Genomic DNA, 16484 nt, shown 5'->3' on the forward strand with positions numbered 1-16484 from the left:
TGATGGGGCAAGAGCATTTTCCCCACACTTCTGGATGCTTGCTGGTCTGTAAAGTGTGCATTGTCATCTGGGTGGGTAATTCTGAGATTGGGGTGTGTGCTGAAGTGTGACTGTTGTGTGCTTAGCACAAGAAACTTCAAAGTTGCCTCCTTACAACTTGTTTGCCTCCTGCCCTTCCTTCTTCTTGAACTTGGACTCACGATGAATAGGACACAGTTCATCCTTGGACAATTTGGGTAGTAAGGAAACTTCCTCTTCTCTCCCCAATCAATGACAAGGAACATAGAGCTTTATGTTTAGAACAACTATTTTCAACCAGTGTGCCTTGGCACATTAATGTGCTTCAGTTGGTCCTCAGGTGTGCTGTGGGAGTTTGGGAGAGGATCATTTATTAGTGGGGCTGTTGAGGGATGTGAGCCCCCATCATGGTGTACCTTATCAATGGTCAAAAAACTGATGGGTGTGCCCTGACAATGTGAGTGCCTTTTCAGTGTGCAATGAGATATAAAATGTTGGAAATTACTGGTTTAGAAGTACACATCTATTCAGTGTGTTATACGTATCTGACTTCCAGATATTATAGTTCTCAGAATTTCAAAGTTCAGTGTGTGTTGGCAAAGTGTGTGTGTTGGCAAAGTTAGATACAATTCAAAAGCATGAAAGTTAATATTCTTCTACTCAGATGGGTGCAGTGGGATTGTTCCCCAGTATCTTGCATAACTTCAGAATTCACCAGTTATTGGAGTGCGATATTCCTGTCATAGTGGGTGGAGGAATCATCCTTAATTTGAACAATCATTGTTCATTTGCAACAGATATGCTAATAGATGGCATATCAGATGCTGGTGGGTGAAATAGCAAATTTCTGTTCAGCCTAAACTAAGACTGCGCACTTACTTGGAATAAGATTTTGTGAACCCAGCAAGATGTACTTCTGAATAGCATGCATAAGATCACTCTACATACTGTGGAAGAACAAGCTCTATTTGTTGGAATATCTTCTTCCAGTTCTTAGAGTAAGCACTAAAACGTCGGTAAAAAAACCTATTGTTTAACACCATGGATATATATGTGCTGCTTATGGACTAATACCTTGCAAACCATAGTTCTAAATGGGGTTACAGTACTACAGGCATGAGCTTGAGAGTGCTTCTGAATTCACTCAGAGAGCCAGGTGGAGGCTGTGACCAGGGGTGTGTTTACCTAGTTTTAACTGGTGTTCCCACTGCAACATAGTTGATTGAACCTGACCACACTGGTCAATTTGATTCTATTGAACCACTTCTCCTGCGGCTGAATTGGCTGCCCATTCATTTCTGGACTCAAGGTGCTGGTATTAACCTTTAAAGTCCTTTTGGTCTGATGACAGGTTATCTGAGCTACTGCCTCCACCAGTATATTCTGGTCTGCCCTCTTGGGTCACCTAAGGGGGCTTTCCAACAAATCTCTAACTAGGCTTAGTAGGTTGGCAGCATGAGGGTTAGCCTTCTCTTTAGTAGCAGCACAGTTATGGTACTCCCATCTGGGGTATTTAAGGACTATCCCTTCTTTGACAGCTTTTCAGCAAGGGCTAAAAACATTTTTTTATTTCATTCTGCTTGTTTAGAGTTGGGCCTCCTGTGTATTGTATATTATTTGCTTCACCCCTGCCCAAGATGCTATTTATTGTTACACTCCTGGTTGTAGTTACCAAATTGATTCTTGCAGACTCCTAACATGGTTATGGCTTTAGGAACATTTTGTAAGTCACCCTGGATATTTGCTTTGGCCAAGGGCTAAGTCAGGATATAAATTCTTAAAATAAACTAATTGTTGGGAGCAAGATCAAAAAGAAGCATTGTACTTCTGAAACTACACTGATCTTTTCCTTAGTGCTTCATAAAGGTTGGGGGATTACTGTGAGTTTTTTCTTTTGTTTCCCTGGCCTCTCTATTCACTGATGTCTAAATTTCAAAGGGAATATGAAAATATAAGGGTGACAAGAACTGTTTGTGTGCAAGAACAGTTGGGCTGGTGGAGGAAAATGTATCAAATTCATCTTTGTTATATAAGTCGTATGGAGAAAATACTTGACCCAGATGCTGCCTCCTCTGAGGTGTCCCTGCTACTTTTGCCTTCTTCACTGGCACCAGTTCTGATCTAAATGCTTGTTTTGTCAGAGTTGGGAGGGAAAATAGACCTTGTGGTTGTCTAGCTTTCCACTAAATGAGTAATACTGCCTGCGAAGAGCACTAACTGTGGTCAAATGTACAATTGCTACTGGGAACTCAATGCATAATTCAGCTTTGCTTTCTTATTCCTTCACAAATAATTGCCTCAAAGATGCCTTTCCAATGTCAACTACCCTCTTCCCCCGCTATACATATGTTCGCTATACGACTTTTCACTTGCAAATATTAAGACCATATTTCTTTATCTGTACATTTTTGGTTACATGGATCTGGAAATGGCTGAGTGAGATACACTGCCTGATGAGTACCATGCCCCATGCAGTTTTGTACTGGCTTTCTGGGCATGTGCATGCACCTTTTATCTGTTTTTGTGCTGTGTCCTTAGCATTCAGCAGTCTCTTGTCACCACGGTTTCCAGCTTTGTCCTCCTCCTCCTAGTACCATTACTTTATTAATACAAGTGAATAACACTTGAAAGATACTGTGTGTTGTTAGTTGCTATTTATTTTGTTTTATCATCCCACACAACTTTTTCTTTATGGCACTGGGCATTTAAGCAGATTTTTGGGTGAACTTGGAATGGCTTTGGGATGAGTTAGAATTTTTCCCATTTAAATTAATGTACTAAGGGAGCAATCCTAACCCCTTATGTCAGTGCTTTCCAGCACTGACATAAGGGCAGTGCAGCTCTGAGGTAAGGGAACAAACATTCCCTTGCTTTGAGGAGGCTTCCGTGAGTGACACCCAACTGCAGGATGCAACACATCCCATTGGCACTGCTATGCCAGTGCTGGAAAGCACTGACATAAGGGGTTAGGATTGCGCCCTAATTCTACTAGTTATCTGGCTTTTCTCTATAAGGACTGTTTTCAGGAACAAATTAGGTATGGAAAATGAGAGAGGAGCTTTTATTTGCTCTCTATTCTTTAGGCATTCATCTGTATCTACATAGGATACCTACTTATGTCTCACATTTTCAAATTGTGTATTTTCAGTATATGATGGGGAGGCTTCATTTTTTGTGGAAGCAGTTATTTCAGGAGAGCTGGCTGGTCCTGTCTCATGCAAACCCATTCAGCTAGGTCAGAGTAGATGTTAAGTAAAATTTGCCACATGGCCTGATGGTTTGGTGAGTGGTTTGTTAGTGTTTTTAAAATAACTGGGGGTAAAAAAGAGTGGAAGTGTGTCAGAGTAGTCTGTGCACCGCTGTGTGCTTTTTAAAAAAGCATCTATTGGTTTTAATGAATATTTTTCCCCTCTAAAATGGAACCAAGGGACATTATTGGGAGTGGAACCATAGTGGGATGAAGATTGAAAGTTTGGTGTATCCTTTCACACCTTTCTGGCTGTTTTAAAAAACAAACCAAAACCATCTGGCCACATTATGCATTTTGCATATCTTGTTTTGTCCTAAAGATACTTGCTGCGCAATTTAGGTGCACCTGAGCCCATTGATTTCAATGCGCTTGTGTGCCCAACTGTACATAGAAATGCAGCCTTATATTTTCTTTTCTCTTTGAAATATTCACATAGCATAAAACATTGTGATGCTTCTCTGCTGCCATCCAAATGCCTTTAATAATGCTGGAAGTTTGAGTGCATCTTGGCAGAAAAAGAGATTAATGAGGTACCTCTTCCAAACCCTTGCATGCTCACTGACTTACACATTCATGCTATGCAGGGAAAAGGTATTTTCCTTGCTTCATAATTTTCAGCCTTCCAATGGATGTTTACTAGTACTGTACAATTTCCTCCTGGTTGCTTCCCCCTTTTTTCTTCTACATGCCCCCTAGAGTTAGGGAAGCTCAGTTTATCATTGATCTACACTAGGTCCCAAGGAGGACTATGTTGGTGGGGGAGGGAGGAGAGATGAGAATCTTCTACATTTGAGAAGATACCAGTGATTTTCTTGATTGGGGCCTTATTTCCTTTTTCCTTTTATCTGCCATTGATTTTGTCTCATTTTATTTATTTATTTATTTATTTATTTATTTATTTATTTATTTTATACAGGTATTTCTATACCGCCTTTCCTGGTCCTCAGATTTCTCCTTAGACTTTATTCAAGGCTGTTTACATAGGCAGGCAAATTAAATCCCCGTAGGGATTTTTACAATTTGAAAGAAGATTTCTATCTTTCAAGAAACTCCAACATTCAGATGTTACTTTCTTGATCTGGTCGCACATTCTGGCCTCCATCCTCCCACGCTCAGAGCATATGGAATAGCTCGTCTCAGCTTGCCAGCTGCTTCAAGGTCACACGGTGCCAGTGGCCTTGAACTGGCGACCTTCGGATATTATCTTCAGGCAAATGGAGGCTCAACCCTCTAGACCAGACCTCCTGCAGTTCCCTATTGTGCAATCTTGTGGGTTTACCATGCCAGAAACGAATGTGGAATTTGGGCAATGGGTTGACCCATTAGATAACTGCTTCTGTGTAGATTGTCTTCAGCATCCAGTTTCATGGAAAAGTGGAGACCTCTTCCATGGGTTAGAGCAGGGGTCTCTAAACTTTTTGGCCAAAGGGCCACATCAAATATCTGGCACAGTGTCGAGGGCCGGGGAAAAATATTAAATATAAAATTTAAATAAATACTTTAGAGATGGATTGTAGATGAATGAATGAATGGGCTTAAATACCCAGGATTTCTCCAAGCACCAACACAGCCCAAGAAATAAAGCATACACTGAAATGGACCCCCTTTCTCCCACCCCACAAGCACAACTCTGGTTGTGTTCGGTCAACTGGGCCAGAGGCTCTCAGGGGATCAGAGGCTGACCATGGGCCGGATAGAGGCTCTCCGCGGGCTGCATCTGGCCCCCGGGCTGGGGTTTGGAGACCCCTGGGTTAGAGGATGAAGGGCTGCTGGAGTGTGTTGTGTTTATTGTAAGCTACTGTTAGCTGCCTTGGATTATTTGACCTAAAGGTGAGATATAACTCTCTGGTCAATAAATGATATATTCTCCTTGCAGGCCTGGGCTAATATTCTCCCAGTTGAAATAAATGGGGAAGGTATGCACATCTAAATGAGGGAAATCACTTTCCACAGCGGGACCCTGAATTAAGTACAGTTTACACAGTAGGGCAACTGAATGTTACTAAAGCATGTTCAAAGGATTTTGATTAGTGGGAATATGTGTTTGTCTTACGTTGTTAATCAGATCTGAGTACTGTAAAGTATTCTGAACATATTGTGGTGGGAGTATCCAAATCAGTCTTTGTCTGATCTTCACAGTTCTGGTGTTGACATTAAAGAAATTGCATTTTCGCTTGGGCTGCCCTATCCTGTTTGCTGCTGTTTTCTTATGGGCCATAACTTATGGCAGAAGAAGAAGCTTTTACCACAGCAATTGAAGTGGCATTTCAACTCATATCATCAATTTTTCATTGCTGGTTATGTAGAAGGATAAAGCTTACTTTATGAATATGATGCTGCTTCTTGCTTAGCACACTCATGCAACACATTTTGCCCCCAATAAAACAATGTCAGTTGTCACTGCTGACCCAGTGTTTCAGCACCAAAGCAAGGAAAGTATTCTGTTGTAGTGGTATAGCATAGAGCAGTGGTTCTCAAACTGGTGGGGCACGACCCATCAGCGTGTGTAAAGCTTCCCCCATGGTGGGGGGAGACAGTGACATGATTCTGGGGATCGCATCACTGCCCTCACCCCTCTCCTGCAAAGGCTGACTTAGGGAGCAAATCTCCCTAAAAGTTTGAGAATCACTGTCGTAGAGTAGAACTCTAAATCCCCCTCGAAGCTTTCGGTATTCAAGATCCTTAAGACTTTCACAGTTCTCAGAAATGGTCTGTAAAGCACTGCATGAGATGACTCCACAATATTTTGTCATGTAATTGGTTTATTTGGTTGATCAAGCACAGATAGCGGCAGACTTTTCACATGTAGACTCTGTGATTTTAAATTAATGTATGTAATCCAAAAGTTTGAAAGGGATGAGATGGGCCTGTTATAAATTTACTCTGACATTCTTCACCATCACAGTGTTGTTTTCTGATTCGAATACCATAGCAATGATTTTCCCTTTATCTGATTTCATCTTTATTTGAGACAACATAATCCAGCAGTAGTAGCTATTGGTCATGACACTTTGTGAATATACTTGGAGTGCAGCACCTCTGAGAGGAATTTTATCAGGGGGTGCAAAGTTTCTTTTGGGCCCCTTCCCAAAGGGGAAAAAGGCAATGGGGGAAGGCAGAATGGGGGGGGCAAAATCGGGCAGGGGAGGGTGCTGACAGCCAGAATAGTCTTTGGAGCCCAGGTCTACCAGACTTATGGATGTGGAGCCCAGGTCTACCCAACCATGCAGCATTGGCAGCCAGATAAAGTAATATGCAAAACCAAAAACACTCCTAAGTCTCTTTAAAATCTGAAATTTAGAAAATCATTGCTGAAAATTAGCATCACTGTTTTTAGGTTCACACTGTAGCCTTGCAGCTGTGCCCCTATACACTCCTTCATGGTTATCAGATCCACAAGCCAAAGAGCTACTATAGTAGGCCAGTTTACTTTCAGATTTGACACTGTGTTAAGGAGGGTCTGGGCCCGGTGTGTATGGTCTGCAGCAGCAGTTGCCACTGCATGACCACGGTTGTGTCCCCAGTATCATGCATAGGCAGTGAGTTTGGGTGAGATCGCAAAATTTAAGATTCCAGGAACTTTCTGGGCCCCCTCCTGGGCCCGGGTACAAATTACCCCCTTTACCCCCCTCTCCTAGGCCCTGTTGGAGTGGATTCACATGATCAGGGCATGACTCTAATTTCTTGAACCATAGCAACTGCTGATGACTCAGTTAACATGGACTTTCTCTTCCCACATATTATAAGAACAACTCATGTGAATGGATTTAGGCACATAGTCGTTATAAGTAGCAGTTGCTGTCTGTCCCAGTGAGAAGCTCCAAAATCACTTAGCCATGATGCAACTCCATGAAACTCCATGATGTACTGCTGCAGGGCAGTTTTAATATAACATTGAATGCTGTGTCTTAAACAGCTTAAACAGTTAACTGGGCCAAGGCAGGCCATCATTTCTGTAACATCTTAACAGCTAAGCCAGAGGGACAATGATTCATCAGCTCTAGTAGGCTTATTGTTCCACTGAAACAGGTCAGCCAATGGTGCATCTGGAGAGATGGGGTGGACAAAAGACAGGTGCAGAGTGGGAGAATGGGGAATATAAACCAAGGGGAGTGGTTCCAAAAGTCACTTGAAGAATGATCAGAACAGAGGACAAAGGGGAAAGCACAGGAGAGGAAGACTTGTCAGAATGGGTTGCAAGTAATTAAATGAAGTGAAAGTTGTTTACCGTATCAGCTTATTGTGTGTCTCCCTTGGAATGATCCGTGCTTTGGTTTGCACAATGACTGTTGTGAGAGAATGTGATGCTCTTGAGGAAGTGGTGTATCAAGGAGTTACACATTTTGGCTGCTTTTAGTAATTAGCCAGAATTTGTGATTGTTGCTGAGCCTGCCCTTCGCTATGGATCTGTGGTAGAGTCTTGGCTCAGTCAGGCTGGAGTTGGGGCACCTTTGAATCCAGCAACTTTGACCTAAGGAATGTGGTAGTTCCTCAACTTCATGCATGCTGGGGGAGGGGGGGGGTGGGAAATTGTCATAGTAAATGAATTTTGTGGGCCCTTGTTGATGTTCTCCATGGTTCCTTTCTTCTATAATTATTTATTTAAAATCTCTTATATTCTTGCCATTGATGCCCTCCAACACAACTCTTGTTTGAGTTGCAGTGAAGAGCTTTTTTCTTTCCTTCTAAGCGTGGATAATACATAGTTGGCTGGGTTAAGTGGTAATATAGAGAGTGCATCTCGAAGGTTCATGAAGTATGCTATACCAGAGAATTGCACATGCAGGATACAATGGCTGTTTCTCAGTCGGCTCTCCCTTGTAATGACTGTTCTCACCTGCTCTTGTACCCTGGTTTTCTACTGAATTATTTTTAGCAATTTTAATGGCAAGTTTCCAGACTCTTCCCACTTGAGAATTTAAAGTGTGATTTGATGTGTGGGGACCTTCTAACTGGGATATATTGTGTGTGTGTTGGTGCTCGGCATTGCTCTCTAAGTGTCTGCTTAGGCCAGCAATTTTTAAACACTGTCCGTGGCACACTGGTTTGCCATGGATGGTCTGCAGGAGTTTGGGGGAGGATCCCATTTTGAAGAGACACTTGGCCAACAGTCTGAGGCTAAGAGGCAAAGAAGGAAGGCCCATAGCCAGGGAGACAGACCAGAGACAGACTGCACTTGCTCCCAGTGTGGAAGGGATTGTCACTCCCGAATTGGCCTTTTCAGCCACACTAGACGCTGTTCCAGAACCACCTTTCAGAGCGCGATACCATAGTCTTTTGAGACTGAAGGTTGCCAAGTGAAGTGAGGGCCACCGGGAGGTGCAATCTTCTGGTGTCATTATGGTGTGCCTTGATAATTTTAGTGCCTTGTCAGTGTGCCATGAGACGAAAAAGGTTGAAAATCAATGACATAGGCTATATCTGCTTAGCATATACTTTCTCTTTCTAAAATGTTGGAGTGTTCCTTTCTATGTGCATAGGTGCTTCCATAATTATCTACCATATCTACTTTATCATAATAAAGTAACCAATGGAACTGAAGGACAGATTTGCCTTTCCCAGCAATTCTGTGGTAAGATGTTCTTGTTGGAGTTTGATTATGGACACAGTGATAACACCGGTGTCCTGCTATAGCTTAGGCCAATTTTTGTATCCCATCATTGTGACAAAGTGATCAACAGTGCCTTGCAGGTTCTTACCCCTCTGTCTTTGTACTTGTGGACTCCTCCAACACACTTGTCTTAGCTAAGACTTGCTTTGTTTCTCTGTTGAACTGAATATTAGGTGTAGTTAACTTTGAAGCCATGGTTTGAAAACAGAACGTTAGGATTGCAGTTCAGCAGTGCTAACCATAGTTAGCGCTGAAGAGGGAAGAATTTGTATGGAATGAGTGTGGAAGTTGGGGGGAAGCATGCAAGCCTGAGGGCAGTCCTTGGCTCTTAAGCATAGGTAAGTGATTAGAAAAAAAGCTATGTCTTCACCAAATCTGTGTGTGCATGCATCTGCACATTCCACAACTGGCTTTAATTTTTAACATTTAGCTATGTGTACCCCTGAGTTAACAAAAACTTTCTGAAGTTGTTCAGGAAGCGAATGAATGTCTTAGTCATGTTTACCAGCACCTTGGAGCAGAAAATTTTATAAGCCATCTATGAAATATTAAACTTGCCATCTATGAATATTGAATTTACAAGCCATCTACTGAAATATTGAGTATGCAATATCTTCCTTGCTGAGTGTCATTGTAATGCCCCTTTAATCTTCCAGTCTTTCACTGAAGATATATTCTCCTCCTCCTCTCTCCCTCTCCCCCATCACAATGGTGCTGGCTCTGCATATTTGTCATGGTTCCTGCTGGCTGTTTACCTTCTCTGATGTCTTAAAGAATTTGCCAGCTATGGCCTAAGACAGTATAGTGCTTGGGGAGGGGAACTGCAGAGATGTGTTATTGCTTATAGATATTGGGTGTTATATTTAGGTGAAAGCCTCTTTTCCATTAGTACCTCATTGGCTTTCAGATGAGATCAGCTCAGCAGTATGCAGTGGGGTATGGTGCTATATAGAGCTAAGAGTGAATTATGAGATCTCCTGTTGAAATTTCTCCTCTGTCACAAACTCATTTGGTGGCCTTAAGCCTTCCATGATTCTCTCTGCCCTCACCTGCAATATAAGGGCCTACTGTGAAAGGCTAAGTAGTATTGCTTTTATTCTTGATTCTGAATGTTTATGGACTTAAACCGAGTAAGTTTAAAATCATATAGAAAGACTTTTTCTAGAAACTTGCTCGCAAGTATTGAAGGCATAAGAAACAGTTTAAAAAAACAACTTGGAGATTTTTCAGGAGAGTTTGGCATTAAATATCTGGGAAATATATTAAACAGAAGTAGAAAAAATGCTGTTTTTCTTACTGTGTTCTCTCTTAACCCTATAACATTTCATGCCCAGTTGTTTGACAGAAGACCCTTTTGTTTTCCAAATAGATGTAAAATGGAACTAGTATGTAGCAGTTTAATTCCCTGAGGATATTGCTATTCAGAGAACGCTAGATTTAATGGACTAATAAGGGGAAAAGGGCTGTCTGTTAATGCCCAAAGTCTGTTAAATCCGAATGCATTAATGACAATGCACACATATGACTAGCTTTTTAATGAAGCAGACATCTGTTATTTCCTAAGTCTGTTAAATTGAGGTCCATTAAGATGAGGTTATCGTATATAATTTTCTTCATTACTTTTATTTCAGGTGATTATTATTAATTATTATTCGGTTTGAATAGGGCGCTTGTGTTCTTGATTGGATGTTAGTGTCCCCCCTCCCCTTTTAAAGTACATATGGAAGGAAGAGAGCAGTATTCTGGTTCATGATCCAAGGCAGTGGTTCCCAAACTTTTTCAACTGGCAGCTCCCTTGATCTACTGAGCAATTGGCTCCCCATTAGGACTACAGTCCTACACATTTTATAGGGCAGTGGGTTTTTTGTGAGGATTCTGCAGCTCCCCTGGCTGGTTTCCGTAGCTCCCCAGGGAACCATGGCTCACAGTTTGGGAACCACTGATCTAAGGATTTGGCCTAGTGTGCTACCATAGACTGTGTTGCTCTTACTTTGGAGACTTCTTCAAGTGTGCAGGCAAACAGGGCCGTGCAGTATTGGGCCCATATAATGCGCAGGCAGTGTGAGGCATCGGAATTGGTCTGGGTTGATGCAAAAGAGCTGGCTCTTATTATTTATCTTTGTCTGGTCAACAAAAATACAGGGGAGCAACCACCTATATCCATGGATCCCATATATGTGGTTTCACTTAACCATGGATGTGGAGGGAACTCTCCTATGTACCCTGCACCATCTGGAGGCATAAAAACATTGCTTCCAGTTTCCATAAAACCAGAAGTGCCTTTTTTGGCCTAAGTGGCCATTCTGAGCCCTGTAGAGGCTGTGAGCCTCTGGAGACTGGGAAGTCTCAAGTATTCGTGGATTCAGGTATCCATGGGGGGGCGGTCTGGAATGGAACCCCCGTGGATACTGGGGCACACCTGCACCTTCTGCATAAGTAGACTCCAGCCTCAGTTTATAAACTCAAATTCAGCCCTTGGCCTGGCTCTGGTACTCAGTTGATGTTGAGCCAATGTGTCCTCTGGATATTGTTGTATTGCAGAGAGTTATGCCATTGCATGGTGCAGACTGTGGTTCATGGATGGATTGGTGTGAGTTATTTATCCTTTCCCACCAATAACCACTGCCAGTGAATATGCCAGGTTTTCTCAAACTGAGGCCTGTGGAGGCCCGGACCAGAGATTGAGGTGGGTTGCAGTGCCTTCTGCCACAGAATAGGTGAGATGCAATGGGGGGGGGGCAGTTTGAGAACCCGTGGAATATGCAATTGAATGATTGGAAAGGTAAGGGTAAAAACAGCTGTAACTTGGACAGGAAAAGCAATATTATTGGTATTGCATGCATTGAAGATGGCCATGTAGTTGGTCATCTTCTGATCACAGCCAGAATTTTTGTTACATGCTATTCCGTGCTGAGTAGCTGTATCAATGTGTGTTATGGTTTCTTTGTTTTTAGTTATGCTAGGAATATAGACAACTCTTGAATGTCTTAAAGCAAGACAATATGATTTGAAGCATAACCTTATTGTGCTGTCTGGGTAGGAACTGCAAAAACATGCACTATGTTGTGCATTTGATGTTGTCCTGTTAGATTTTCTTCATAATCCCCACTTGTTTTGTGGTGTGTACATAACCACTGTCAGCCTGGTTCTTTTGACCAGTTGCAAGTTGTTAGAATACAGAAAATTTTACGAGCCCAGCTGACCATTCATAGCAGTATAAATTATTTGTGGGCTCATTGTTAGTCTGAAAGAAAAATCTATTCTCATCCATTTTACAAAAACTTTACCTTCTGAGCTGGAAGCAATTCTTAATCACCTGAAGTGACTGGCTATTTACATACCTAATGATTCTCTTCTGTGAAGAACTGTACTTCTCCTTTACCACTTCAATACTGAAAACAAACACCCTAACTCTGCTGCTTAGGCATTACAAGTACAGATCGGGTCTCTTTTATCTGTGGATCTGGAACCCACAGACTTAACTATCCGCAGGTTCTGAACCCATGGGGTCAGACCCACCTGTACCCTCCCAGAGGTGACCAGCTGTGCTCTGGATGCCTCCAGAGGGTTTTCTGAGGCCTTCAGGAGGCCTAACAATGTCACATCTGATTCCCCCCCCCCCAAAATCAGAAATGGCATTTTTAGACCTTTAGAAGGCCTTTTAGACATTTAGAAGGCCTCCAGAGGTGATGGGAGCACAGCTCCAGTCGCCCTCGAAGGGTCGAGGTCCCCAGACCAGTGCATTTGATTATTCACGGGTTTTGTCATCTGCTGGGGTTCCGGGAATGGAACCCCCATGGATGTTAAGGTACTACTATATGTGTTTGAGAGGCATAAAGCTGCTACGATCTATGATGCTTTGTAATCTTCTCCATCGTGACTGAATATTGTGGGCACGCAGTCTTTGGCCAACAGCCACGCAGAAGTTGATACCTCCCTTTATTGTAGTGATAACTGCTGGCGCTTGCCATGTAGGTGACTCTAAATGTTTCTCATATGTCCTCAATACAATTCACCCTGAAATGCATTTGCTACAGGGCAAAAGTTTCCTTGTGTTGTACTTTTGACTAAGCCAAAAGTGTTCTTCAGATTGATGTGCATTGCAACTTTAAAGGCTCATGTTTCTTCAGGTCTTTGCACTGGTGAGTGAGGAAATGGGACTGAAGCCTCAAAAAGGGGTCAAGAAAGAGAAGCTTTAAATCTACATTTGTTAACAATGAGCACTATCAGTTAGATTTCACCAATGCAAACTGTTTTTCTTAAGTTTGTATAAAGCTGTAGCTCAGAGACTCCCTTGTGTATTAAATTTTTCATTTCATGCTTATTGCTTACGTGTTCTTGATCATTTTGACTTCCTGTAAAAGAGACTACAAGTATCTTTTAACAATTAACTCCCAGTCTTGATCTGACTTTCTGTACTTGTGTAAATAATGTTCACAGTTGGAGAATACTGGAGGAGATATCAAGGATGGTCTGTGCCGCTATGAGGGAGCTGTTGTAATTCTTGATGCTGGAGCACAGTATGGGAAAGTCATAGATCGCCGAGTCAGAGAACTGTTTGTCCAGTCAGAGATCTTCCCTTTGGAAACTCCAGCCTTTGCCATCAAAGAACAGGGATTCCGGTAAGATGGATCATGTTTTTTTTGGAGGGGGGGGGAGGCTTTAAAGGTACTGTTACTCTTTTGGAAAGCTAGGCTAAGAACTAACTGGTGCATCTTCGTATCTTGCCTGCTAAAATTTAAATTTAAGTGAGTTTTCAAAGGATAAAGGTACTTTGAAAGTCTTGAATGAAGGACAGTTTGTGTGCTGCCCAAAAAAGAGAAGGCATTTCATACATCCCTCCTAGAACCACACTGTTAAAATTAGGTGGATGGAGAATTTCATATTTGTTCCTCTGTGCCATTAATTCCCTGTGCATAAAATGTTCTGTTAAGGTATGTCAGGAAGAAGACTGGGCTGAAAACATTCATCCTAACCTGCTAATTCTCTGTGTTTAGGAAGAGTTTAATGGGAGGAGTATTTAGCATTTAGTATCCCACCTATATTCTGAAACAATGCAAGACTGCATAGTCTTTCCTACATGTAACTTGCCTCTGAACTAGAACCTTGAAACCTGCCCTTAGTTTTAACCAATGACCAGTTATTAACAAATGACTTGCAAGTATTGTTTGCAATGTAATTACAATTTTTGAAAATTGAATTTTTCCCCCTAGCCAAACCTATTGCAAAGTAACCCTATAACAGCCATCAGTAGAAGTGTGCTTTTTTGGTTTTATTTTTTTCACATATCTCATTTTTTGACAAAAATGAGAAGTGCAGAAAGCAGTGTTGTGTTTTTATTCCAAGGGCACCTTTTAAAAATTATAATTATAAATTATAATTGCTTTAAAAGTGTACTAGATATGTGGTATAGGTGGTATAGTGTCAGCAGATGCAGCCACATGCATGCAGAGGTGTTAGAGAATATGTAGAGCATTTGTTCTCACACATTTAGCACCGGGACCCACTTTTTAGAATCTGTCAGGAACCACTGGAAGCGATGTCATGACCGAAAGTGACATCATCAAGCAGGATGAGTTTTAACAATCCTAGTCTGCAATCCTACCCACACTTACCCAGGAGTAAGTCCCATTTACTATCATTGTTAAAAGATTATACATAGTAGCTTGTTAAAAGTACAGGTCTGTAACATTTCCCCAAATGCAGTCACATACCATGGTAGCATCAAGTGTAAAATATTTAAAATAAAATATTGCAATGAATGGGGACCCACCTGAAATTGGCTTGCAACTCACCTGGTGGGTCACGACCCACAGTTTGAGAAACACTGATGTAGAGGCATTAGAGAATGGATTTTTTTTTTGCAGATTTTGGAGTGTTTTTGTTTTTTTACAAAAATGAGAAGTGCGGAATGTGGTGTTAATGTGTATATATCATTGTCACTGAAAAAACCAGCTCTAGTCATCAGTTAATCTGACTGTTCTGTTTATTTTGTATTTGTTTATGGTTTTAAGGAATAGCTATGAGATGTTAAAACTCTGTTCTAGAGAAAACTAATGTCGATCGCTGAACACCAGCTCAGAAGCGAAGTTTCTGCAATTCTTCTGAAACAATCCTTCTTCCAAAATCGTGTAAAGAAGTTTGGTAGTTGGGGAACAACTACCAAAGGCCTTTCCTGTTTGCCTTTTCAAGTCTAATGTGATGCACAGATGATAGGAAGGACTTAAAATCAGTGCTGGGGTTTCCTAGGACACAAGTTCTATGTCCACCTACATCCATGATCAGAGACCCCGACAGCTCAATCCTAACTGAGCTGACACAGCCAGGCTGCATGGCTGCGCTGTATCCAGCACAGGTTAGCAGGTGGCTGGAGGTCTTCTCAGGGTAAAGGGACATTTTTCTCCTTACCACTGTTGAGCCCAGCCTACACTATGGGGCTGCTTGGATCCACACCAGCTATTTAGCTGTCACAAATCTGGGAAACCCAGTATAATGTCAGGAAGGGGGTTAGGATACAGCGTAGGAGGTCTCTGCTAATCCCACTCCCTCCTGGGCCTGATCTGCCCCTGTTACTCCCTCCCTCTGTCCCCACCCTCCCCAAGCCCCTGTGCCAGCGGGCACAATCCTACCTGCTTCAGCCGATGCTGCTCTTGGATGTAGCTCTGATAGGCCGAAGCAAGCCTTTGAGCTGGTGCTGCCAGCTCACAGTTAGTTGCAAGTGTGCTTTGTAGCATATTTGCAACACTTCTGAACTTGTGCAGGGATGGCTGTGCCAGCTCACCACGTTAGGATTGTGCTCTGAGACAGCAAAATGTAGGTTGGGTTGATTGGAATGGTGAGGCTAAGGATTATCAACATGTGGAGGATGCTTTTGTTCCAAGTCTTTGTGCCATATTTCCCCATGGCATAGTGCACATTTATTTTGGGTAGGATAAAATCTATCAGGTTCCCTTAGGGAACTGGAAGAAGACGACAAGCAATTGTTTCACACCCTCTGGAATTTGATGATTAATAAGAGCAAGCACAATTGTTTAAACTCCCTTGGGAACACTCACCTGGCATTAGTCACATGATTAAAATCTCATTATTGTGGCATTGAAAGATTTAACAAGGTTCACAGAAGTTGCATCCTGTTGATGCAAATATCACTCAAGACTACAAGCAGTATTCAAGCATTATTCCCTCTAATCCTCCCCATGCATGGAGCCTTACCATGACTGCTCAGGGGTAGCTCTGGAGCTCTGAGCTGGAAGCTCCACAGGGCTTCCATCAAAACTATGTGATCATGCAACTTAGAGAGCATGCTGACTGCAAGTGCAGTCTAGCAACTCTTTAATAGTAGTTCTTTAGCACAGGAGTGGGCAAACTTTCAACTTCAGGGATTGTTGACTTTTTACAATTGTATAGAAGAGGGAATTTCACTGGGTGCAGGTCGTCATCTCACAGATGACGAGCTACACCCACTGAAATTCTCTCACCTACACAAGGTCCAGGATCCCTAAAGTTGAAAGTTTGCCCACTCCTGCTTTAGCTCATAATATGTTAAAACATATACAAAGAAGCCTGAATTCAAATGCATTTCCCTGTAATAGAGCACGCACAAAA

At 42.1% G+C, this 16484-nt stretch overlaps 1 protein-coding gene across 2 annotated transcripts in view; it reads left to right on the forward strand.

Moving 5' to 3' along the window:
• The window catches only part of GMPS (guanine monophosphate synthase), a 47589-nt gene that overhangs the window by 1274 nt on the left and 29831 nt on the right, over positions 1–16484 (forward strand). For both annotated transcript variants that reach the window (XM_066621905.1, XM_066621904.1), the window contains exon 2: positions 13320–13501. In XM_066621905.1, the coding sequence (XP_066478002.1) occupies positions 13320–13501 (182 nt within the window). The remainder of the gene's footprint in view (positions 1–13319; positions 13502–16484) is intronic.

Source organism: Tiliqua scincoides, chromosome 3, assembly GCF_035046505.1.
Source record: "Tiliqua scincoides isolate rTilSci1 chromosome 3, rTilSci1.hap2, whole genome shotgun sequence".
Classification (NCBI taxonomy): domain Eukaryota; kingdom Metazoa; phylum Chordata; class Lepidosauria; order Squamata; family Scincidae; genus Tiliqua; species Tiliqua scincoides.